We start from the raw sequence: 27,742 nt of genomic DNA, 5'->3' as shown, positions 1-27,742 counted from the left end.
TTTGTAGTGACCGTCAAAGCAGACTTTTTGTTCTGGGTTGAAAAAGCATTCCCAAATTTGCCATTCTGAAAATAACTAGTTTGTGGTATTTCAGGCCTACTTGAAATCTATCCCAAAAAGAAAATCTTACATTGAAGTTATTGATAGTATCATTCAGAAAAACCTAAGACACACGCTAGCGTGCTGATAGAAGTGTCATTCTGTGATTAAACCTATAACTGTCACACAGCGCAAAAAAAAACAGGTCTCACATCTCTATTCAACCAAATCTGCACAGTTTTAGCTGGTCAAGTTATTTGTAGTGACCGTAAAAGCAGACTTTTTGTTCTGGGTTGAAAAAGCATTCCCAAATTTGCCATTCTCAAAATTGTGGTGAACGGGAACAATGAGGAAAACATCTAATTAGGGACGCGGACGTGGACATGGTCGTGGTGGTGTTAGTGGACCCTCTGGTGCTGGGAGAGGACGTGGCCGTTCTGCCACAGCCACACGTCCTAGTGAACCAACTACCTCAGGTCCCAGTAGCCAGCAGAATTTACAGCGATATTTGGTGGGGCCCAATGCCGTTCTAAGGATGGTAAGGCCTGAGCAGGTACAGGCATTAGTCAATTGGGTGGCCGACAGTGGATCCAGCACGTTCACATTATCTCCCACCCAGTCTTCTGCAGAAAGCGCACAGATGGCGCATGAAAACCAAGCCCATCGGTCTGTCACATCACCCCCATGCATATCAGGGAAACTGTCTGAGCCTCAAGTTATGCAGCAGTCTCTTATGCTGTTTGAAGACTCTGCTGCCAGGGTTTCCCAAGGGCATCCACCTAGCCCTTCCCCAGGGGTGGAAGAGATAGAATGCACTAACGCACAACCACTTATTTTTCCTGATGATGAGGACATGGGAATACCACCTCAGCACGTCTCTGATGATGACGAAACACAGGTGCCAACTGCTGCGTCTTTCTGCAGTGTGCAGACTGAACAGGAGGTCAGGGATCAAGACTGGGTGGAAGACGATGCAGGGGACGATGAGGTCCTAGACCCCACATGGAATGAAGGTCGTGCCACTGACTTTCACAGTTCGGAGGAAGAGGCAGTGGTGAGACCGAGCCAACAGCGTAGCAAAAGAGGGAGCAGTGGGAAAAATCAGAACACCCGCCGCCAAGAGACTCCGCCTGCTACTGACCGCCGCCATCTGGGACCGAGCACCCCAAAGGCAGCTTCAAGGAGTTCCCTGGCATGGCACTTCTTCAAACAATGTGCTGACGACAAGACCCGAGTGGTTTGCACGCTGTGCCATCAGAGCCTGAAGCGAGGCATTAACGTTCTGAACCTTAGCACAACCTGCATGACCAGGCACCTGCATGCAAAGCATGAACTGCAGTGGAGTAAACACCTTAAAAACAAGGAAGTCACTCAGGCTCCCCCTGCTACATCTTCTGCTGCTGCCGCCTCGGCCTCTTCTGCTGCTGCTGCCGCCGCCTCGGCCTCTTCCTCCGCCTCTGGAGGAACGTTGGCACCTGCCGCCCAGCAAACATGGGATGTACCACCAACACCACCACCTGCGTCACCAAGCATCTCAACTAGGGTTGTCCCGATACCACTTTTTTAGGACCGAGTACAAGTACCGATACTTTTTTTCAAGTAGTCACCGATACCGAATACCGATACTTTTTTTAAATGTCATGTGACCGTTTTGGGGGATCTGTGGATCTGTGGATGACGCACTGTCATGTGGGGGATCTGTGGATGGCACTGTTATGGGGGACCTGTGGATGGCACTGTTATTGGGGATCTGTGGATGGCACTGTTATGGGGGATCTGTGGATGGCACTGTTATGGGGGATCTGTGGATAGCACTGTTATGGGGGATCTGTGGATGGCACTGTTATGGGGGATCTGTGGATGGCACTGTTATGGGGGATCTGTGGATGGCACTGTTATGGGGGATCTGTGGATGGCACTGTTATGGGGGATCTGTGGATGGCACTGTTATGGGGATCTGTGGGTGGTGCTGTTATGGGGGATCTGTGGATGGCACTGTTATGGGGATCTGTGGATGGCACTGTTATGGGGATCTGTGGATGGCACTGTTATGGGGGATCTGTGGATGGCACTGTTATGGGGGATCTGTGGATGGCACTGTTATGGGGGATCTGTGGATGGCACTGTTATGGGGATCTGTGGATGGTGCTGTTATGGGGGATCTGTGGATGGCACTGTTATGGGGATCTGTGGATGGCACTGTTATGGGGGATCTGTGGATGGCACTGTTATGGGGGATCTGTGGATGGCACTGTTATGGGGATTTGTGGATGGCACTGTTATGGGGATCTGTGGATGGTACTGCTATGGGGTGGGATATCTGTGGATGGCATTGTTATGGGGTGGGGGGATCTGAGGATGGCATTGTTATTTGGTGGGGGATCTGTGGATGGTGCTGTTATAGGGGATCTGTGGATGGAACTGTTATGGGGAGGATCTGTGGATGACACTGCTATATGTCATCCACAGATCCCCCTCATAACAGTGTCCCCCAATACACCGGGCCCCGCCGCTCACCGAAGTATTTATAAACGTGAATCCTTATCCTGTTATTAAGTTGAACTAACGCTGCCCTCTCCCATGTTCCCCTGTATCCCCCTGTATCCCCACAGCACTTACTTAAGCTTCCATAGTAGGCAGAGCGGACGGCACCAGTAACGTCACTCACTGACGTCGCGCGTCTGCTCCGCCTGCTTCATTCATAAAGTGGGCGGAGCAGGCGCTCTACGTCAGTGAGTGACGTTACTGCTGCCGTCTGCTCTGCCTGCTATTGAAGCTTACAGGGGGATACAGGGGAACATGGGAACATGGGAGAGGGCAGCGTTAGTTCAACTTAATAACAGGATAAGGATTCACGTTTATAAATACTTTGGTGAGCGGCGGGGCCCGGTGTAAGAGTACAGTGACTGCACCGGGCCCCGCCCCTAGTTACGGACTCCAGCCCCTCCTCTCTCCCGAATGCTGCATCTTTGCCGGGCCGCAAAAATATTCATTGCGGGCCGCATGACACCCATGCAGTAAGTAATACCCAGTCACATACCAGCAATAATTATCGTTGCCGGCTCTCTCCACCCCTTCTCAGCTGCCGTTCACTGCCCCCTCTATGCACCGCTCACCAGCCCGCTTGATGTAAAAAAAAAAAAAAAAGTATTCTATTTATGTATCGGGGCGGGGTATCGGCGGCTGAGTACCGCCGAGAAAACTCGGAATCGGTCCCGATACCGATACTAGTATCGGTATCGGGACAACCCTAATCTCAACCATGTCACACGGCAGCGTTCAGCTCTCCATCTCACAAACATTTGAGAGAAAGCGTAAATTCTCACCTAGCCACCCTCGATCCCTGGCCCTGAATGCCAGCATTTCTAAACTACTGGCCTATGAAATGCTGTCATTTAGGCTGGTGGACACACACAGCTTCAAACAGCTCATGTCACTTGCTGTCCCACAGTATGTTGTTCCCAGCCGCCACTACTTCTCTAAGAGAGCCGTGCCTTCCCTGCACAAGCAAGTGTCCGATAAAATCAAGTGTGCACTGCGCAACGCCATCTGTGGCAAGGTCCACCTAATCACAGATACGTGGACCAGTAAGCACGGCCAGGGACGCTATATCTCCCTAACTGCACACTGGGTAAATGTAGTGGCGGCTGGGCCCCAGGCGGAGAGCTATTTGGCGCACGTCCTTCCGCCGCCAAGGATCGCAGGGCAACATTCTTTGCCTCCTGTCTCCTCCTCCTCCTACTCAGCTTCCTCCTCCTCTTCTTCCACCTGCTCATCCAGTCAGCCACACACCTTTACCACCAACTTCAGCACAGCACAGGGTAAACGTCAGCAGGCCATTCTGAAACTCATATGTTTGGGGGACAGGCCCCACACCGCACAGGAGTTGTGGCGGGGTATAGAACAACAGACCGACGAGTGGTTGCTGCCGGTGAGCCTCAAGCCCGGCCTGGTGGTGTGCGATAATGGGCGAAATCTCGTTGCAGCTCTGGGACTAGCCGGTTTGACGCACATCCCTTGCCTGGCGCATGTGCTGAATTTGGTGGTGCAGAAGTTTATTCGCAACTACCCCGACATGTCAGAGCTGCTGCATAAAGTGCGGGCCGTCTGTTCGCGCTTCCGGCGTTCACACCCTGCCGCTGCTCGCCTGTCTGCGCTACAGCGTAACTTCGGCCTTCCCGCTCACCGCCTCATCTGCGACGTGCCCACCAGGTGGAACTCCACCTTGCATATGCTGGACAGACTGTGCGAGCAGCAGCAGGCCATAGTGGAGTTTCAGCTGCAGCACGCACGGGTCAGTCGCACTGCGGATCAGACCCACTTCACCACCAATGACTGGGCCTCCATGCAAGACCTGTGTGCCCTGTTGCGCTATTTCGAGTACTCCACCAACATGGCCAGTGGCGATGACGCCGTTATCAGCGTTACAATACCACTTCTATGTCTCCTTGAGAAAACACTTAGGGCGATGATGGAAGAGGAGGTGGCCCAGGAGGAAGAGGAGGAAGAGGGGTCATTTTTAGCACTTTCAGGCCAGTCTCTTCAAAGTGACTCAGAGGGAGGTTTTTTGCAACACCAGAGGCCAGGTACAAATGTGGCCAGACAGGGCCCACTACTGGAGGACGAGGAGGACGAGGATGAGGAGGAGGTGGAGGAGGATGAGGATGAAGCATGTTCACAGCGGGGTGGCACCCAAAGCAGCTCGGGCCCATCACTTGTGCGTGGCTGGGGGGAAACACAGGACGATGACGATACGCCTCCCACAGAGGACAGCTTGTCCTTACCTCTGGGCAGCCTGGCACACATGAGCGACTACATGCTGCAGTGCCTGCGCAACGACAGCAGAGTTGCCCACATTTTAACGTGTGCAGACTACTGGGTTGCCACCCTGCTGGATCCCCGGTACAAAGACAATGTGCCCACCTTACTTCCTACACTGGAGCGTGATAGGAAGATGCGCGAGTACAAGCGCACGTTGGTAGACGCGCTACTGAGAGCATTCCCAAATGTCACAGGGGAACCAGTGGAAGCCCAAGGCGAAGGCAGAGGAGGAGCAAGAGGTCGCCAACGCAGCTGTGTCACGCCCAGCTCCTCTGAGGGCAGGGTTAGCATGGCAGAGATGTGGAAAAGTTTTGTCACCACGCCACAGCTAACTGCACCACCTCCTGATACGGAACGTGTTAGCAGGAGGCAACATTTCACTAACATGGTGGAACAGTACCTGTGCACACCCCTCCACGTACTGACTGATGGTTCGGCCCCATTCAACTTCTGGGTCTCCAAATTGTCCACGTGGCCAGAGCTAGCCTTTTATGCCTTGGAGGTGCTGGCCTGCCCGGCGGCCAGCGTTTTGTCTGAACGTGTATTCAGCACGGCAGGGGGCGTCATTACAGACAAACGCAGCCGCCTGTCTAGAGCCAATGTGGACAAGCTGACGTTCATAAAAATGAACCAGGCACGGATCCCACAGGACCTGTCCATCCCTTGTGCAGATTAGATATTAACTACCTCCCCTTAACAATATATTATTCTACTCCAGGGCACTTCCTCATTCAATACTATTTTTAATTTCATTTTACCATTATATTGTGGGGCAACCCAAAGTTGAATGAACCTCTCCTCTTTCTGGGTGCCGGGGCCTAAATGTGTGACAGTGGCCTGTTCCAGTGGTGGGTGACGTGAAGCCTGATTCTCTGCTATGACATGAATACAGATTCTGCGCTGACATAAGGCCAGATTCTCTGTTACGGGACCTCTCTCCTCTGCCTGGGTGCCTGGGCCTAAATGTGTGACAGTGGCCTGTTCCAGTGGTGGCTTACGTGAAGCCTGATTCTCTGCTATGACATGAAGACAGATTCTGCGCTGACATAAGGCCAGATTCTCTGTTACGGGACCGCTCTCCTCTGTCTGGGTGCCGGGGCCTAAATGTGTGACAGTGGCCTGTTCCAGTGGTGGGTGACGTGAAGCCTGATTCTCTGCTATGACATGAATACAGATTCTGCGCTGACATAAGGCCAGATTCTCTGTTACGGGACCTCTCTCCTCTGTCTGGGTGCCGGGGCCTAAATGTGTGACAGTGGCCTGTTCCAGTGGTGGGTGACGTGAAGCTTGATTCTCTGCTATGACATGAATACAGATTCTGCGCTGACATAAGGCCAGATTCTCTGTTACGGGACCTCTCTCCTCTGCCTGGGTGCCTGGGCCTAAATGTGTGACAGTGGCCTGTTCCAGTGGTGGCTGACGTGAAGCCTGATTCTCTGCTATGACATGAAGACAGATTCTGCGCTGACATAAGGCCAGATTCTCTGTTACGGGACCGCTCTCCTCTGTCTGGGTGCCGGGGCCTAAATGTGTGACAGTGGCCTGTTCCAGTGGTGGGTGACGTGAAGCCTGATTCTCTGCTATGACATGAATACAGATTCTGCGCTGACATAAGGCCAGATTCTCTGTTACGGGACCTCTTTCCTCTGCCTGGGTGCCTGGGCCTAAATGTGTGACAGTGGCCTGTTCCAGTGGTGGGTGACGTGATGCCTGATTCTCTGCTATGACATGAAGACAGATTCTGCGCTGACATAAGGCCAGATTCTCTGTTACGGGACCTCTCTCCTCTGCCTGGGTGCCTGGGCCTAAATGTGTGACAGTGGCCTGTTCCAGTGGTGGGTGACGTGAAGCCTGATTCTCTGCTATGACATTAAGACAGATTCTGTGCTGACATAAGGCCAGATTCTCTGTTACGGGACCTCTTTCCTCTGCCTGGGTGCCTGGGCCTAAATGTGTGACAGTGGCCTGTTCCAGTGGTGGGTGACGTGATGCCTGATTCTCTGCTATGACATGAAGACAGATTCTGCGCTGACATAAGGCCAGATTCTCTGTTACGGGACCGCTCTCCTCTGTCTGGGTGCCGGGGCCTAAATGTGTGACAGTGGCCTGTTCCAGTGGTGGGTGACGTGAAGCCTGATTCTCTGCTATGACATGAATACAGATTCTGCGCTGACATAAGGCCAGATTCTCTGTTACGGGACCTCTCTCCTCTGCCTGGGTGCCTGGGCCTAAATGTGTGACAGTGGCCTGTTCCAGTGGTGGGTGACGTGAAGCCTGATTCTCTGCTATGACATGAATACAGATTCTGCGCTGACATAAGGCCAGATTCTCTGTTACGGGACCTCTCTCCTCTGCCTGGGTGCCTGGGCCTAAATGTGTGACAGTGGCCTGTTCCAGTGGTGGGTGACGTGAAGCCTGATTCTCTGCTATGACATTAAGACAGATTCTGTGCTGACATAAGGCCAGATTCTCTGTTACGGGACCTCTCTCCTCTGCCTGGGTGCCTGGGCCTAAATGTGTGACAGTGGCCTGTTCCAGTGGTGGGTGACGTGATGCCTGATTCTCTGCTATGACATGAAGACAGATTCTGTGCAGACATAAGGCCAGATTCTCTGTTACAGGACCTCTCTCCTCTGTCTGGGTGCCGGGGCCTAAATGTGTGACAGTGGCCTGTTCCAGTGGTGGGTGACGTGAAGCTTGATTCTCTGCTATGACATGAAGACTGATTCTGCGCTGACATAAGGCCAGATTCTCTGTTACGGGACCTCTCTCCTCTGCCTGGGTGCCTGGGCCTAAATGTGTGACAGTGGCCTGTTCCAGTGGTGGGTGACGTGATGCCTGATTCTCTGCTATGACATGAAGACAGATTCTGCGCTGACATAAGGCCAGATTCTCTGTTACGGGACCTCTCTCCTCTGCCTGGGTGCCTGGGCCTAAATGTGTGACAGTGGCCTGTTCCAGTGGTGGGTGACGTGAAGCCTGATTCTCTGCTATGACATTAAGACAGATTCTGTGCTGACATAAGGCCAGATTCTCTGTTACGGGACCTCTTTCCTCTGCCTGGGTGCCTGGGCCTAAATGTGTGACAGTGGCCTGTTCCAGTGGTGGGTGAGGTGATGCCTGATTCTCTGCTATGACATGAAGACTGATTCTGCGCTGACATAAGGCCAGATTCTCTGTTACGGGACCGCTCTCCTCTGTCTGGGTGCCGGGGCCTAAATGTGTGACAGTGGCCTGTTCCAGTGGTGGGTGACGTGAAGCCTGATTCTCTGCTATGACATGAAGACTGATTCTGCGCTGACATGAAGCCAGATTCTCTGCTATGGCATGAAGAGACTGATTCTCTGCTGACATGAAGCCAGATTCTTTGCTATGGCATGAAGAGACTGATTCTCTGCTGACGTGAAGCCAGATTCTCTGCTATGGGACCTCTGTCCAATTGATATTGGTTCATTTTTATTTTTTTAATTTTAATTCATTTCCCTATCCACATTTGTTTGCAGGGGATTTACCTACATGTTGCTGCCTTTTGCAGCCCTCTAGCTCTTTCCTGGGCTGTTTTACAGCCTTTTTAGTGCCCAAAAGTTCGGGTCTCCATTGACTTCAATGGGGTTCGGGTTCGGGACGAAGTTCGGGTCGGGTTCGGATCCCGAACCCGAACATTTCCGGGAAGTTCGGCCGAACTTCTCGAACCCGAACATCCAGGTGTTCGCTCAACTCTAGTCCTAACCTTTTTTTCCTCACACAGACACGGGGAGTAAATTATGTTCTTCATCCTATGCTGATCCGTTTAATATTGCCCAGCATATATTCATCTAACGTTCATTCCGTCATGGTAAGGCTACTTTCACACCTGCGTTAGATGCGGATCCGTCTGGTATCTGCACAGACGGATCCGCACCTAAAATGCAAACGCTGGTATCCGTTCAGTACGGATCCGTCTGCATAACTAAGTAAAAAAAAAAGTCTAAGTGTAAGTCAAACGGATCCGTCCTGACTCACATTGAAAGTCAATGGGGGACGGATCCGTTTACAATTGCACCAATATTGTGTCAATGTAAACGGATCCGTCCCCATTGACTTACATTATAAGTCAGAACGGATCCGTTTGTCTCCGCACCGCCAGGCGGACACCAAAATGCTGCAAGCTGCGTTTTGGTGTCCGCATCCAGAGCGGAATGGAGGCTGAACGGAGGCAAACTGATGCATTCTGAGCGGATCCTTATCCATTCAGAATGCATTGGGGCTAAACTGATCCGTTTGGGGCCGCTCGTGAGAGCCCTGAAACGGATCTCACAGGCGGACCCAGAAACGCCAGTGTGAAAGTAGCCTAACTAGGGTATATTTACACCATTACCATTATAGTGTTTAAAGGCAACCTGTCACCATGAAAATAACAATAAATCTGCAGACACCATGTTATAGAGAGGACGAGCTGAGCACATTGATACATAGTTTTATGGGTGAATAATAAGATTCCATAAACCTCGTATTTTATGCATTTAAATACCTGCTCATTCTGGACTTTGAAGTCCAGCAGGCGGTCCTATCAGTGACTGACAGTTATCTCTGTATACACAGTCATAGAGGGAGGGAAGTCAGTCACCGATAGGACCGGCTGCTTGACTTCAAAGCCCAGAATGAGAATGGATATAAATGTATAAATAACAGGTTTTACTGAATCTTTTCCCTTTAAAACTATATATCAATCTGCTCAGCTCCTCCTGCTCTATAAGATGCTACATTCAGCACCATGTTCAATGTGGCAGGTTCCCTTTAATCATATTCAGCGCCTGATATGACAAAATTGGTGGCCATTGATGTTTATACAACAATCATTCCTGATTTCTGAAGGTATAGAAATTGTCTATCCTTTAGGGCACTCCGCTGCATCTGCCAGTCCAGTATAATGGGCGTTCAGTTACTGTATACAGTTCACTTTTCTTATATCTTAGGTTGTATACCAATCCATTGGCCACTTATTGACTAAAATATGTTTGAAAATCTAACTAGCCCTATCCACAAAAGACAATTACACATAACATGTCTGTGTGGTTTGAGTCTACATTTAATTTAAGTATAGAAACATTCGCTTTTATTTGGATATCACCTAATGTAGGTTTTATAGGTCCGCCTTATGGCTTTTCAATGTATACTTAGGTATCAGTTCCTTTATGAGTTGTACATAGTCAGTTTTCTCTATGCAGGCTATACATGCTTCTCCCCATCGGTCTAGTATCCTCTTCAAGTCTGCCACCTTCAACTTAGTCAGGTCCACAGTATTTAGATCGAATTCCTTGTCTGTGAAAGATAATATAAAAATAAAGGGCAACTTATTTAGGATTCGTTGTGTATGTAAGATGGTACTGTAAGATTTGCCCCCTTCCTGACCAGGCCTAATTTAGCAAATCTGACATATCTCACTTTATGTGATAATAACTTTGGAACGCTTTTACTTATCCAAGCCATTCAGAGATTGTTTTCTCGTGACACATTGTACTTCATGCTAGTCATAAATTTGAGTCAATATATTTCACTTTTATTTATGAAAAAATCCCAAATTTACCCAAAATTTTCTAAATTTCTATTTTTCTGCTTTTAAAACAGAAAGTGATACCTCATAAAATATTTATTACTTAAAGGGAACCTGTCACCTGGATTTTGGGTATAGAGCTGAGGACATGGGCTGCTAGATGGCCGCTAGCACATCCGCAATACCCAGTCCCCATAGCTCTGTGTGCTTTTATTGTGTATAAAAACCGATTTGATACATATGCAAATTAACCTGAGATGAGTCAGAGCTTGAAAATATGACTCTTCTCTGGTCACACAAGTAAGATATGACTCTTTTATGTTAATTTGCATATGTATCAAATCAGTTTTTTTACACAATAAAAGCACACAGAGCTATGGGGACTGGATATTGCGGATGTGCTAGCGGCGATCTAGCAACCCATGTCCTCAGCTCTATACCCAAAATCCTGGTGACAGGTTCCCTTTAACATTCCCCATATGTCTACTTTATGTTGGCATAATTTTGAAAATGTCATTTTATTTTTTTAGGACGTTAGAAGGCTTAAAAGTTTTGAAGCAATTCTTAAAATTTTCAAGAAAATTGCCAAAACCCACTTTTTAAGGACCAGTTCAGGTCACTTTGTGGGGCCTATATAGTGGATACCCCCATAAATGACCCCATTGTAGAAACTACACCCCTCAAGTTACTTAAAACCGATTTTACAAACTTTGTTAACCCTTTAGGCGTTCCACAAGAATTAAAGGAAAATGGAGATCAGATTTTAAAATTTCAAATTTTTGGCAGATTTTCCATTTTAATCCAATTTTTTCTTTAGCCAAACAAAACTCAATATTTATTACCTATATTCTGCAGTTTAGAGAAACACCCCACATGTGGTCATAAACTGCTGTATGGGCACAAGGCAGGGCGCAGAAGAAAAGGAGTGCCCCTGAAGCACCCTTACAGTAGAAACTCCCAAGAAGTGACCCCATTTTGGAAACTAGGGTATAAGGTGCCAGTTTTATTGGTACTATTTTTGGGTACATATGATTTTTTGATCACTCATTATAACACTTTATGGGACAAAAAAAGTGACCAAAAAATTGGTTGTTTTAGCACAGTTTTTATTCATTTATTTTTACAGCGTTCACCTGAAGTGTTCGGTCAAGTGAAATTTTTATAGAGCAGATCGTTACGGACGTGGCGATACCTAATATGTATACTTTTTCTTATTTATTTAAGTTTTATACAATAATAGCATTTTTTAAACAAAAAAATTATGTTTTAATGTGTCCATGTTCTGAGAGCTATATTTTTTTTTATTTTTTTTGTGATTTTCTTATGTAGGGGCTAATTTTTTCCGGTATGAGGTGACGGTTTTATTGGTACTATTTTGTGGGACATACACCTTTTTGATAACTTGGTGTTGCACTTTTTGTGATGTAAGGTGACAAAAATGGCTTTTTTTGACACTTTTTTTTTTTTTTTTCGGTGTTCATCCAAGGGGTTAGGTCATGTGATATTTTTTATAGAGCTAGTTGTTACGGATGCGGTGATACCTAATATGTATACTTTTTTTTATTTATTTCATTGCACTTTTTGTGATGTAAGATGCCAAAATTTGACACAGTTTTACTTTTATTTTTTTATGGTGTTTATTGGACTGGGTTGATCATGTGATATATACACTTTTTTTTATTTTTTTTACACTTTGCACCCCCCATAAGGTCATACAAGACCTCTGGGGGACATTTAACTTTACATTTTTTTTTTTTTTTTCACACTGTTGATTTCTACTGTAACTGGGGCTGACATAGTAGCCCCAGTTACAGGAGAAATACACCCCCCAGAGAGGCTGTACAGCACAATACAGCGCTTTACAGCCTCAGTGCAGGGCTGATCGAGGTCTCTGAAAGACCTCACAGCTCCTGCACTCTCCGGCTCCGGAGTGTATACAGCAATCTAGAAGGCAGGGACACCTGGGCACTGTCCCTGTCTTCTCTAAGGGTTGCCCTGCTGTCACTGACAGCGGGCAACCTGATCAGCAGCTGCACGATTAGCGTGAAGCTGCGATCTCTGAATGGACGTTTTAAAACATCCATTCAGAGATAGAGAACCACCTCCCGGACGTTTATATTCTATGGGCGGACGGGAGGTGGTTAAATCAGGCTATGTGCAGCTCAAGTGTGGAGCAAAAGCGGCATATAACCTCCGACTACTGCTCAGTGAGCAGTGACATAGAATGTAGCAATGTATTTATTTAGTTTACTTTAAGGTACGCTGGTTAGAGTGGGAATTTTGGTCAGTGGAGGGGAGAAGGGCTGCTGCCAGTACCCATTTCCCAGCCATGGGGGTTTACATAGTAGGGCTGGCAAGGGGCCGCATGGGCCCTAAATAGGGGTTGTGACTGGCTTAATAATGGAGTATTACTGTGGAGGCTTAAAGGGGTTGGCCACCTTCTAGTTATTGTTGACCAATGTGTTTGTATGATTATTATATGCCACTTACTGATATAGTCTTTGTTGAAATTATGCACCATTTTGTATATTTCATAAGGTATTCTCCCTTGTTTGCCAAGTATTTTGTGCTGTCCACACAGAGGTCCTGTCCATAAGATGGCCGCTGATGGAGGGTCATGTGCAGTGCTGGCGCTTCCATAGAGGCAAGGGGGGCAATTGCCCCCGGGCCCCCGAGTCCTTAGGGGCCCCCCGGCGCCGGCCCGCCACTAACTTTAGGCAGGCAGGACAGTCAGTGTCACACAGAGATGAGCGCTTCCATTGTGGAAGCGCTCATCTCCAGTCATCTGTATCGCCGTCCTCAGGACAGTGATACAGATGGCTGTGCGGCAGGGGAGGGAGAGGTGTGTCCCTTTCCCTTCCTCTGATAGGCTGCCGGCCTAGTGCCTGCAGCCTATCAGAGGCCGGCGCAGGCGGCGAGATGGCGTCATCGCGCCGCCTGAGCCCTGAGCCGTACACATCGCGGGACACAGGCCGGAAGAGGCCTGCATCGCATCGCTGACATGGAGGTAAGTATGTGTTTTTTTCTTTTTTTTTCTTTTTTTTTTTTCTGTACAATACTGGTGGCTACTGGCAAATGATAGGGGGGGCCCTATGGCTAGTGGCACATGATAGGGGGGGCCCTATGGCTAGTGGCACATGATAGGGGGGGCCCTATGGCTAGTGGCACATGATAGGGGGGGCCCTATGGCTAGTGGCACATGATAGGGGGGGCCCTATGGCTAGTGGCACATGATAGGGGGGCCCTATGGCTAGTGGCACATGATAGGGGGGGCCCTATGGCTAGTGGCACATGATAGGGGGGCCCTATGGCTAGTGGCACATGATAGGGGGGGCCCTATGGCTAGTGGCACATGATAGGGGGGGCCCTATGGCTAGTGGCACATGATAGGGGGGGCCCTATGGCTAGTGGCACATGATAGGGGGGGCCCTATGGCTAGTGGCACATGATAGGGGGGGCCCTATGGCTAGTGGCACATGATAGGGGGGGCCCTATGGCTAGTGGCACATGATAGGGGGGGCCCTATGGCTACTGGCACATGATGGGGGGGCCGCCTATGGCTACTGGCACATGATAGGGGGGGCGCCTATGGCTACTGGCACATGATAGGGGGGCTGCCTATGGCTACTGGCACATGTTGATGGGGGGCTCAGGCTACTGTCACATGATGGGGGGGCCGCCTATGGCTACTGGCACATGTTGATGGGGGGCTCAGGCTACTGGCACATGATAGGGGGGCCCTATGGCTACTGGCACATGATAGGGGGGCCCTATGGCTACTGGCACATGATAGGGGGGGCTGCCTATGGCTACTGGCACATGTTGGGGGCTCAAGCTACTGGCACATGATTGGGGCGCATCTATGAGGGCACATTTTACTGGCACATTATTCGGGGACATCTATGGGGGCACTTCTTACTGGCACATTATTGGTGGCACTATAGGGGCATCTACTAAGGCCACAAAGAACGGTTATTTTATATGGGGGCTCTGTATAGGGGCATTTTATACTGGGACACATTGTGGTGGGTACTATGGGGAAGGGGGGAGAGGACTACTATGGGGTCATCTACGGGGGCACTGAGAAGGAGTATTTTATGCTTACAAATTATGGGGGACACTGAGGGCATCTACTGGCGCACTATATATTGGGTATTTTATACTGGTACATTATGGGGGGCACTAGGGGGAGAGGAGCACTATGGGGGCATTTACTGGGGTCACTATATAGGGGTATTTTATACTGGCACATTATGGAGGCACTATGGGGACATTAGCTCAACTGGGGGCATTACAAGGGTGTATTTTTTGCACTGTCACATTATAAGGAGAATTATTTCTACTGGGGGGGCATTATGGTGGGCATTATTACTCCCCCATGATATGACCCCCTAGTAGCAACACCGGCCTCTCCATGCTCTGCTATCCCTCTGCTCCTTCTCCAAATCCTTATTATGAAATCTTTCTCATTAGGATAAAACACAACATCAGCTCCGCCCGAGCCCCCGGCCAAGTGTTGAAGTGGTGTCCGAGATCCCCAAGGGCCAAGTCAAGTAACTGTAAGTTTTCATATGAAATATGTTTATGTTATACACATATAGCCTACACTGTGCCACACAATATACAGTATACCGCTACACTGTGCCACAAAATATACAGTATACCTCTACACTGTGCCACACAATGTACAGTATACCGCTACACTGTGCCACACAATGTACAGTATACCTCTACACTGTGCCACACAATATACAGTATACCTCTACACTGTGCCACACAATATACAGTATACCGCTACGCTGTGCCACACAATGTACAGTATACCGCTACACTGTGCCACACAATATACAATATACCTCTACACTGTGCCACACAATATACAATATACCTCTACACTGTGCCACACAATATACAGTATACCTCTACACTGTGCCCCAAAATATACAGTATACCTCTACACTGTGCCCCAAAATATACAGTTTCTTCTGTAAAAGTCATCAAGTGTCATGGGGGGGGCCCTTATTGTTTTTCACCCCAGGGCCCCATTTCACCTAGAACCGGCCCTGGTCATGTGATCAGGCAAATCACCTCCATGTGATGTCTCTTCTGTTCAAATACACTGCACCTGCCATCTGCACTTCTTCTTTTGAGAGTTTAGTGTAAGTGCAGTTTATTTGAATGGGGAAGACATCAAATGGATGTGATTTGTCTGGTCACATGACCCTCCATCAGCGGCCATCTTATGGACAGGATCTCTGGGTGGACAGCACAAAATACTTGGCAAACAAGGGAGAATACCTTATGAAATATAGCAAATGGTGCATCATTTATACAAAGACTATATTAGTAAGTGCCATATAATCATCTCACAAACACATTGGGCGCAAGTAGCCATAAAGTGGACAACCCCTTTAAGTGTAGTCTGCACAGCAAGTAGTACTAGTAAAAGTTCTATGAGCCTGCTGTGCAGACTGCTTATCCTCCTTATTAAGCCATTTCCAAACCCCATTTATGCCTCATGCCACCAGCCAGCCCCACTGAGAGTCCCACTGGGAATTGTACTTGTACTACTCCTAATACGGCTGGTCTGGGGCATAGAGCCTAAACAGGGATTGGGAATGGTAATGTTATTGGTAATGTCATTCTTGGTACACTGTGGGTTGTGATTCTATATAAAGGGGCATGTCCACAGTAGGATGGGGGGGCAATGCTTGGCTTGCCCTGGCCGCTGGCAATGCACACTACACCGCTGGATACATACCATACTTAAGATCTTCTTTAGCTTGTCACAGATTTTGTATGCTGGAACATGTGCACTCATAGGACGTGTAACCTCACTGAGAATTTTTGTAGCTGCGTCACTTGTGGCCCCTAAATAATAACACTTAGAAAACAGAGCGTTCATATTAAAGATACAAGCATTTACATAATTAATTAATGACATTGTGAATTAATATAGAAGGCAATATATAGGAAAAATTAACAACATAAATGCTTTAAAGAGCCAATAAACTATAAGCATAAGGGTTGTACCATCAATTAGGTCAGGACCAGATGATACGTAGCATTGTAAAAGCATGGGGTAGCATATCTTTGGGCTTCCACGACTTGGAGACGTCCACCATTCTTCTTCTTTCTTAAGGCCATTTTCACAGCCAATGGTCTGGCCAATTATTGGGAATAAACATTCATACAAAATTCATCAAACATTCATGCAAATATAATCATTTGCCAGCAGCACATTGCCTTCTGTAAAAAGAAATGTGCTACCTATAAACAATGAAACTGCATAGGGACTAATGATCGTATTAACAATCATTCTGCAGCGAGCAATACTGCATGTAAATGCAGGTACCAAGCAGGCAATGAGTACAGGGCCTTAGTCTAGACTTGTATCATGATGCCAACTCTGACATTATTTAAGAAATAGCATTAGTATTTGAGTACCATATAATGTAGTACTGTTTTGTGTTCACTGAATGGCACTATTATATAAGTACTGTCTTACAATGTAGCTGGTATTGTTTGGTCCTGTAATTTGGCACTGTACATGGTATTATTTGGGCATATATATGATGCTGATAGCGAGGTAGTATTAAGACAGCATTACACACGCCTGTTAAACACTGCTAGAATCCAAAGCAAGAAGAATGAGTAGAGCAATGCTAAAAAATGCATAAAAATGGTATTCCCATCTCATACATTGGGGGCATATTGCTATTGTCTATACTTAGAATGAAGCCCTCAAAGTGCCGGAGGGTGCACCGGCGGGTGAAGGACTGATGGTAGGTCCACGGCCGAACAGCTTGAAGTGTAGATGAGGTGAAGTACAAGTCTAACAAGACAGTAAGAAATGTCTGGCAAAGATAGTTCTCTTGGGGCAGGAGACTGGAACAAGTCACAACCCTTAAGCAATGGGTGGATAAAATTTTGATTGAAATGGGCCCAAACAGGAAACAAGATGGTTCAATCCCACAAACATTGGCCATTTTGATTAAGGGTAAGTAAAAGTGCAAGCCAGCCACCTCGAGTGGTAAAGAGTGGAAGTGCTGCACCATTCCTCAAAGTGTAAAGCAGAAGACCCTAATAGTTTTTTTTTTCTTATAGATAATTCTTTATTGTTTTTTTCCAACATACAAATCATTATTACACTCTTTTAAGTTCATAACATTGTAATTTCATAACATTTTGTGTACCCCCCCCCACCCAAAACCCATATTCTTTTCTTAAAGAACGAAGAAAAAAAAACAACCTTCTCTCTCCCCAACCCCCCACATCTCCAGCACACCCCGCATCGTCCTCTCAAGGAAAGATCATTTTATTAACCATTTCTGCCATGTTCTAATAAATCTATGTTTTTTCTTAATATTTGCCAGATGAAATTCCTCTCTGGTAAGTGAAATTCTAGTGAGCCTCTCCCATTCCCTGACCGTGGGTACAGCACTACCTCCCCAATGTCCAACAATACATTTCCTTGCTTGAAAAATAAGTTTGGATGCCATTTCTCGATGTTGGGGGGTATCGATTTTTTCCATCACCCCCAGTATGCATATCTCAATTTGCCTGGGGATTTTAATCCTATGATATTGTTCTATTCTGTCATTGACCTTTCCCCAGAACTCTTGAATTTTTATGCATGACCAGAGTATGTGGACATCATCCACCCCTACTTCCCCACATTTTAGGCAGCTAAAGATCTTAGGTTTGTAACACTTCATTAATATCCTAGGAGAATAGTACAGGAGATATAATATATTAAATTGGGTAATCCTATAAGAAAAATTCTTTGAGACCATTTTTTTTTCTTGTATAGCCAGATCCCAAAACTCTTCTCGCTGGGGGTTTATAGCATCTCGCCATTTAAGCATTAAGCAAGTGGCTGCTCTCTTCTTAGTTTTTCGTTGTAATAAACATTCATAAATTTTAGAGACTAATTTTCCCCCTGGTATCAGTTTAGAAATATTAACTAATGACTGCGGGAGAGTATCAATTTGTGTATCCTTTCCTATATTTTAGTTGTAAATAATAGAACCTCAACACCCTAATAGTTAATGAGCAGAAGACAACAGATTCCTGACAACCCCGTTTGCATCTCTTCAAGAAGAACTCAGGAGGGGCTCACATTTTTGCCTGGACCTTGATCAGGCCCTTAATGGCATAACATGAGCACTATGCCACAGGCAGTGCTTTTTCCTATTCACATGGAGACAACATTTTTGTAGATATGATATCTATCCCATTACTAAAGGCTCCTTTACATGAGTAATTGATTTAATCAAGTGACGAATGAGTTGTTTACGTTGAAATGAAAACCCTTTAGATAGGCAGAGTGTCATGTAAGTGCAATCATGTAACAGATCGTTTGTCAGGCGAACAGTTACATTCCACGCCCACTGTTTCCATCCCTACATCGCCACAACCAGAGCCATGTAGTTCCAGTGAATGGGATCAGCGATACAGTAACCAGGCACAACCAATACACAATGTACGGAGCCGTGTCATCCCAGTGCCTGGTTCCAGTGTCACAGCTTGTAAAAACAACTGATATTGATGACCTTTCCTAAGGATAAGTCATCAATAGGTAAGTTCTAGAAAACATCTTTAGGGGCCGAAACACTTTGCTGGCACGGTAAAATGATGCGTATTTGCTGCACACAATCTGAAGTGGCAAATCCACATTTGTTACACAATATAAGAATGTTCCCTTACACAGGTAATATCTAATATATAACTATAAGGCCGGGTTCACATCACCGTTTTCTTCTCCAGTCTTCTGATCAGTCAGAACAACAAAAGAATGAATTAAAAAATAGATCTTTTATTTTGAGCATCTGTTGTGCTTATTTTGCATCCATTTGCTCAAAATAAAGGATCAATTTTTAAATTTCTTTTTCTGACGGATCAGAAGAACATAAAACAAAAAGGTGATGTGAACCCAATCTAAACCTGCCAACAGCTCTGTACACTAACTGAGTAAATGATGGTATCTCCATTATATTTTTGTGTAAGTAATTAGTATACAGTATAATTAACCCATTTGGAAATATGGGCTTGGTCTGAATATTCTATGAAATAAACTTTATAGAAAATGACCTGTTACAGATAATTATTTTTTTTTGCATAACTATTAACCATTTACTTACACATTCATGAAAAGCTATGGATATCTGAAAAGAAAAAGAGTAAATGGTAAATTTAAAAGTTTTATTTTACTTATAGATGTGAAGGTATATCACTAGGATATGCTATCACTTGCTGGTCAGTGAGAATACAACTGCCAGGGCCCCTGCCAATCCTCAGAATGGAGCTACTGTAGTTTACCACTTAGTCTCCTACGCAGATATTTCCTGTACAGGGAGCTTCAACAAAGTCCCATTTACTTTCAGCAGGCTACGTAGAGGTCAAACCGATAATGAAGTGACTTAACTTATATGCTGTAACTTCTTATGATAGGAAAACAGCTTTAATGCACATTCATCTCCTTTAAGTCAGTATTTATTATTATTATTATTATTATTATTATTAATTATTATTAAAGCACAATTTATTCCATGGTGCTGAACAAATGATAAGGGATACACATACATAATAAAAAACAAATACAATAAGCATGCCTGAGAAGGCTTTCAATCTACAAGGGCCTTACAATCTACAATCAAATAAACAATTGTCTGGTGAGCTACTGTTACACCGAAGCAGTCATACACATTTTCGGGTCACCATGCACATAGCTGATGGTTCTGCAACCACTGAATGAACAATCATTTGGTGAGCGAGAATTATGCAGCCACACACATTTTATTCCATATTGGCATTTGCAGTCTTTCCATTGGGCTATACATTTTCAATGACATGGGCAAAGGAGAAATGATCTTTCGGGGAATGTTCTTTCAAGAAAATATCTTTTGAGGATTAGTGATGGAATGAAAATTTTAAATACACCCAACTTATTTCCATACTATAAAATAATCGTTTATTGTTCAAGGGAATTTGTTCCATGCTTTTGGGCAGCCTATGCAGCTGGAGATGGCTTTCTACAATGCTGCTGTGAAACCTGGCCATTGTGGGATTACTTGGAAAAGAAGGTAGAATGGAGGTAAGTCCCAGACTCATATCCTACAGCATCAGGCGCATTCATATGTGAAGCCAAGGACAGTACACCTTGCTTCACTGCAAGTGCATATTAAAGCAAGTTGTCCTCTCCTCGGCATCATATATAGGCCATGCACATCTGCCCAATACCGCTGGAGATTCCTGTAATGATCTTCAGTATATTCTAACTTCTCTTTCTGTTCTCTAGGGTAATTGTCAGGAGTTTACCCAGTCAAAACTTTGTGCAGGGCTGTGCTGGGAGGGTTGACCAATCAGTGTGACTGGAAGCTGAGCCAGTCAGGATCCTGGCTCAGCTTCCAGCCCCAGAGCTAGACAGGGTATTTAGGTCATAGCAGCTTCTGGTGGTTGCACATGTGTCCTGGCTCAGTTTGCACCTCTGTGAATTGTACCTGAACTCTAGACCTGCTTGTTAATGCTCTGTGTACCGACCATGGCTAGTTTCTGGGTTAATATCTCGTCTGCTCAATTGTCCTCTAATGATCCTCCTGGTATTTTGACAGTGGTTAGTTTCTGGATTAACCCATTGTCTGCTGTTTGGGCTCTGTCTCCTAGTTCTGACCCTGCTTTTCTATTAGTCTTTGCACCCCAGTTATTCTAGTAGGCCTCATACCAATTTTCTGCTACCTTACTCTGCAGATGTAACCTGGGTCCCTAGAAGCCTAGTCCACCTGGCCTATCGCCAGTCTCTGGTGAAACACCTAAGGACAGCCTTAGCTTCCTACCAACCAGAGTTGTTAAGGAAGGCTGGTAGCAGTTTCACAGTTTGCTGGTTGTGGTTCCAGACAATGACCATGGTATTTCCTTACTGAAAAGCTTGTAACAGCCCAAACTCACAGGGGTATTGTTAGAGAGCTAAGCCATGGAGCATTACACCTTCCTGGTAGTTTAGCAGCCCAAAAGCAAGTAACAAATTCTGACAGGTTCCTTTTATATTTCACCCAACCAAGACCACTTTGGTTTAAATAGCCTGATTTGGTCAACTTTAGACTAATGTGTATGGTCACCTTATAGTGGTTCTTTCACCATTACATGACATTCATTTGCATGCTTTATTCATCTTATAAATCATAATAAAATAATCATATTTGCCATTTCCTTTATATGGCATGGTGCCATCTGGTGTACAAAGTGTATAATAGTGTACAGGTACATCTGCTAAGCTGTGTGCTGCTTGTCACGCATACTCAGTCCCTCTTCCCACAGCCAAGTCTCTGCGTAGTGATCCTCAGCCCCCTTGCAGACAAGATAAAAGCTATCCTCCTGGTGTTCACTGCAGAGGAGCTAAAAAAAATGTCTCTCTTCCCGGCAAAAAGTAATCACTATGCAGATACCTGGCTGTGGGGAGAATTGCTCCGAACGTGTGACCAGCAGCAGTCCGCACAGCAGATGGACAGCAAATTTCTATACACTTTGAACACTGGATGGCACCATACTATGTAAGTAAATGTCATAACCCTTCACTGGATTGTTATTTTAGCAGCATGTAAATGGAAAATATCCTTAATTTATTATGATCTATAAAATGAAAATTAGAATCTAGGGGGCAGCACTATAGTTAGTGCCTAAAAAAAAAAAGAAAAGAAAAGTAGCTTCGATCAGCAAGGTCAGGCTATTGCTTAAAGGCTATGACCATTTTTGGGGGCATTTTTTTAAATTATTGCATTGTACTCATTTTGAGCTAAAATATTTTTTTTAATTGGTCTTAAAAATTAAAAATATGGTGTCCCTTTTTGTGTACAGAGCTGACAAGTTTTAGAAGCACCCTTTGGATTTTCTGCCTTTTCCGTCAGACCAGGGGCAGACAGACTCCTTATCTCTGCTCTCTGACCTTATAAACACTCATTATAGCTCAGTTCTTATCTTACTGATAAGAATGTGGCTTATATAAGTGTTTATGACCTCTCAGTAGTTTAGAGATAAGGTTTATTAGATGACCAGCACAAAGTGAAAGTGAAAGTACCAGTCACACAGCTAGAAAAACACTTAACCTTTTCTGACAGAACAGCTCAATATTTTTAATAAAGGCCAAATGAGGAATTGATTTTTAGCTTAAAATAAGTAACATGCAATCATAAAAAAAAATTGCCTCAGAAGGTGTACATAGCCTTTAAAGAGGTTCTCCAGGAGTAATTTACTATTAATTACCCTCCTTTATATGCTCTCTATCTCTCTGGTCCTGCGTGCTAGCTCCCATTCCTCCATTTACAGGGTCCTGGCTTGTTGTGTTCTGGCCAGGCTATTGCCTGAAAAACCCTTTAAGAATCCACCAGAGGAGAAGGAAGGTTTGTGTAGGCTGATAAGCAAATCAGTGACTCTGCAGTCTTAATGCTGTTGTCTGTTGGTTCAGGGAACCACACACAGAACATAATTTGCCCTCAGGAGACCTCTACAACTGCACCCAAGCTGCCTCGTCTAGGAAATAAGGATCCATAATATGTGTGTAAGTGATTAGTGTGGATGTATGCATGCCAGTATGTAATGAGTGTGTGCATGTGTGTGCATGTATGTAGAAAACGTGCTCGCATGTCTGCATATTAGTAAATGTGCATTGATGTATCTATGTAGGGAGTGTGTCTGTAATGTAAAAAGCGTGGCTGTGTGTTTTCGTACCTGTCTGTTGTGTGTATGTGTGCACGTGTTTGCCTTATTTGTAGCATTTTTTTATGTTTTATTATCTATATGATTGGGCTAGATATTGTGATATACAGCATACAGTTATTGTAATATCTGTCTCAATATGAAAATGAATAAATAAAAAATTGTTGAGAAACTTCCATTGTGACGTGATTATACTTTCCTTATTATAAGCATTTAATTTCCATATCTTTACATGGCAGGATACCATTTTGCATATTCCACTGCTGATCAGTGTGTTTCGTACATGTGTTTTGTCGCTGGGCCAAGCATGCTTTGAACTACAGCGTCCCAGATGGATGTGTTCAAATACAAACATGTTGATTCTTACCAGGCGGTTTTCTTTTCCTGTAGCATCTCTGCATGTGTTGATTAATTCTCTCTCTATGGTCGCTGGAGTAAAGTCAATATTCCTTTCTAGTAAAGACTGGTAAAATCTGTCCAGATATTCCTTACAGACTGAAGATAGAAATAAAAGAAACAGATTTGCATTAACAGACCATATTTATGATACTTGCTGCTTTTCTCTATGTCATCCATCATTATTATTTTATCTAGCACAAGTAAAATTGACAACTGTCTAGGCTGACTTAATTTACCAAGGTTATGGTTGACCCTTGCAGGGTGCAACTTAGAAATGGTGTGCTGACACAGCCCATATCATATCATAGTTTGGCTTGTAATAAGTAATATCATGGCAGTAAACAGTAATAACTTGAAAATGTGCAAACTACAACATATCAAGGGGGAATTTATCATGCCCTGTTCTCCAGAATTCTGGCATCAAAAAGTCACAAAATAGGAGCTCCAGTTCTTGAACGTCGGTGGGAAAGTGAGCATGTTTAGCTATATTAATGAACTTCACTCCAGATTTATCAACTGAGGGGCACATTTATTAAGACCGGCATTTTAGGCGCCGGTCTTAATAAAGCCCTAAGCTGGCACCGGCCTCTTCATAACTTTGGCAGATCCTCCGCCAGTTCTAAATGTAAGACAGCTTCCTTGCTGTCTTATATTTAAACCATTTTCTACACCTAAAACAGGCATAGAAAATGGTAAATGAGACAGGCCTGCCGGCCTGTTCCCTTCCCCGACCACACCACGCCCACAATTTTAGACTTGGCATGAGTGGGGAGAAGTTGCAGGTTGCGGCACAACTAGCTGTTGTTCCACAATCTGCGCCTGAAATATGCCTAATTTAGTTGTATTTCAGATTGATTAATGACCCCCTGAGACTTTTTAAAAAGTCGCTAAAACAGTCCCAATGTCACACCAGTAGGGGGTGGCATAGGAGAACTGGAGTAGCTTTTGTAATGGTTTGTGACTCTTTTACGCCTGAAATCTGGTATAGGGTCTTGGTAAATGACCCCTATAATTGTTAGGTTTAAAGATGCATCTAATTTAAAGGGGTTGGCCACTCTTTAAATACTCTCCACTACAGTGTGGCAGGCAGGGAAAAAATGAAGTTCCTAATATACTTCATTAAACACACCTGCCTGCTTTTTTTTCAATTATAAGCCACTCCCCTCAGCCCAGCTCTACCTTGCAGCTGTGTTCGTCCATGGCTGCACGCGACATGGAGGAGCTTGAGAGGAAGCTCGTCCATGCGCATGTGCAGTCTGCTCCTGTCAGTGGTCGGCTCCCTGCTGCCCGCTCCAACTCTGACAGGAATCAGCTGCTTGTTCCCGCTCTACAAACAGCCGATCGCTAAGCCACGCCCACCGGTTCCGTTAGGCCATGCCCCCTGCAACCAACAGGGAAAGGAGGACATCTAGACAGGAACTATGATTTTGTGTGTAATATATATATATATATATATATATATATATACAGTACAGACCAAAAGTTTGGACACACCTTCTCATTCAAAGAGTTTTCTTTATTTTCATGACTATGAAGGCATCAAAACTATGAAGTAACACATGTGGAATTATATACATAACAAACAAGTGTGAAACAACTGAAAATATGTCATATTCTAGGTTCTTCAAAGTAGCCACCTTTTGCTTTTATTACTGCTTTGCACACTCTTGGCATTCTCTTGATGAGCTTCAAGAGGTAGTCCCCTGAAATGGTCGTCCAACAGTCTTGAAGGAGTTCCCAGAGATGCTTAGCACTTGTTGGCCCTTTTGCCTTCACTCTGCGGTCCAGCTCACCCCAAAGCATCTCCATTGGGTTCGGGTCCGGTGACTGTGGAGGCAGGTCATCTGGCGCAGCACCCCATCACTCTCCTTCATGGTCAAATAGCCCTTACTTTCAAAGTTTTCCCAATTTTTCGGCTGACTGACTGACCTTCATTTCTTAAAGGAATGATGGCCACTCGTTTTTCTTTACTTAGCTGCTTTTTTTTTGCCATAATACAAATACTAACAGTCTATTCAGTAGGACTATCAGCTGTGTATCCACCTGACTTCTCCTCAATGCAACTGATGGTCCCAACCCCATTTATAAGGCAAGAAATCCCACTTATTAAACCTGACAGGGCACACCTGTGAAGTGAAAACCATTTCAGGGGACTACCTCTTGAAGCTCATCAAGAGAATGCCAAGAGTGTGCAAAGCAGTAATCAAAGCAAAAGGTGGCTACTTTGAAGAACCTAGAATATGACATATTTTCAGTTGTTTCACACTTGTTTGTTATGTATATAATTCCACATGTGTTAATTCATAGTTTTGATGCCTTCAGTGTGAATCTACAATTTTCATAGTCATGAAAATAAAGAAAACTCTTTGAATGAGAAGGTGTGTCCAAACTTTTGGTCTGTACTGTATATACACACATATATACATACATACACCTTTACCTTGGAGTGCTGCCTGCTTTTTGTATTATATATATATATATATATATATATATATATATACACACACACACACAAACATCGCGTCCACATGGGTGAATAATCTTTTTTCTATTTTCATCTAATGAGAGTGCTGTTGTTTTGCTATATATATATACACACACACACATACATATTTATTTATACACAAAATATAACACACGTGTTTAATATATTTATATGTGTATATACATTGTGGCTGTAATGACCGACGTCACGCACAGGGAGGAAAACAGGGAAAGCCCTGCCCAAGGGAGAGGGAAAGGTGGTGACCCCTAACTCACCTTGCGGCTGGCACCTGACTGCCCTGACGTCCCTAGACGGGTTCCTCACCCGTGCGGCGATCACGTGCCTAAACCCTGGCTTTCCCTAATATGAGCCCTGGATAGTGAACAGGCCGGTGGGATCACTAGTCCACACCACTATCACTAAGAGGGAAACACCAGGGAGAGGACAGACAAAACATACAAACACATACACCCAGGTGGGCGACCACAATAAACCAAAAAAGGTCCAACAGGGATCTGGAGGGTAGCGTACTGGACCAGCTACCAGCGAACGCAGCAACACAGCTCCAAAAGGTCAGAATAGATGTCCAGGCAGGAAGCTCTATCTCTGGCAACCAGAGAAGTGTGAGAGCGAAATATAAGGAGGTCTGGGAGTGCTGGACAAGGAACAGCTGAGGAGAAGGAGCTACGGATCCCTAAGTGAGCCAAAAGGGTTTGCAAAGCAAACCCAGAAAGCTACCATAAGGAAAACAGCCCTATCTTAAATAGAGCGTGCAGCCAACCGCTGTGACTTCCTGACCCCGGGTATAACGGAGTCAGGCGTGGTCCTCGACACCCTCGTGACAGTGGCCCGCAATGCATGGGCACTGACCGTATGTGAATATATATGTATATATGTGTGTATGTATCTATATGTATGTGTGTGTATGTATTTATGTCTAAGGGTCCATTCACACATCCCTGTGTGTTTTGCGGATCCACGGATCCGCAAAACACGGACAGCGGCAATGTGCGTTCCGCAATTTGCAAACCGCACATTGCTGGCACTAAGAGAATATGCCTATTCTTGTCCGCTATTGCGGACAAGAATATGACAGGTTTTATTTTTTTCAGGATCGGAATTGCGGACCCGGAAGTGCGGGTCCGCACGTCGTGCGGCCCCATAGAAATGTATGGGTCCGCAATTCCATTCCGCAAAATGTGGAATGGAATTGCGGATGTGTAAATGGAGCCTAAGTATGTGTACATATGTATATATACATATGTGTATGTATATATATATATATTTATATACATATATTTACACACATGTGTATGTGTGTGTGTGTATACATTGCAATGCATGGGCGCTGACAGTGTGTCCTCTGTCTGCAGACATGAACCCATTCATTTAAATGGGGTCTGCAATCTGCATCCGACAGTACTTTTTCGCAGTGCAGAGGCATGGACAGAAAACCCATGGATGCACTCCATAGGTTTCCGATCTGTGCTTCCATTCCAGATCACACCGTATCTTTCGGATTTCAGACCCATCACTTGATACGGTGCGCACACGGCTGGTGCCTGTATATTGCGGACCCCCTGTTCGCTGGCCACAATACAGGCACAGGCAGGCTATGGTCATGTGCATAAGGCCTAAAGCCATACCTCCTTCCAGTATCCGGCAGGACAGTCCCGGATTTCAGTGGCGGTCCTAGTACGGGGAGGTATGTCGAAAATGGATCAGTTTTGCCCTAATGCATTCTGAATGGAAAA

The 27,742-nt window shown here is 45.3% G+C and overlaps 1 protein-coding gene across 1 annotated transcript in view; it reads right to left on the bottom strand.

Moving 5' to 3' along the window:
* Positions 1-9,359: 9,359 nt before the first annotated feature.
* CDNF (cerebral dopamine neurotrophic factor) overlaps positions 9,360-27,742 on the bottom strand; it is a 54,222-nt gene continuing 35,839 nt past the window's right edge. Inside the window, exons 2-4 of the mRNA XM_040413148.1 lie at positions 23,472-23,599; positions 16,155-16,277; positions 9,360-10,161 (exon numbers count right to left, since the gene is read on the bottom strand). Of these exons, the coding sequence (XP_040269082.1) occupies positions 10,144-10,161; positions 16,155-16,277; positions 23,472-23,599 (269 nt within the window). The 3' untranslated portion in view covers positions 9,360-10,143. The remainder of the gene's footprint in view (positions 10,162-16,154; positions 16,278-23,471; positions 23,600-27,742) is intronic.

The sequence above is a fragment of the Bufo bufo genome, chromosome 1 (genome assembly GCF_905171765.1).
Source record: "Bufo bufo chromosome 1, aBufBuf1.1, whole genome shotgun sequence".
Classification (NCBI taxonomy): Eukaryota; Metazoa; Chordata; class Amphibia; order Anura; family Bufonidae; genus Bufo; species Bufo bufo.
Note: the sequence above shows the minus strand (reverse complement) of the source record. Positions and strands in the feature narration are given on the sequence as shown.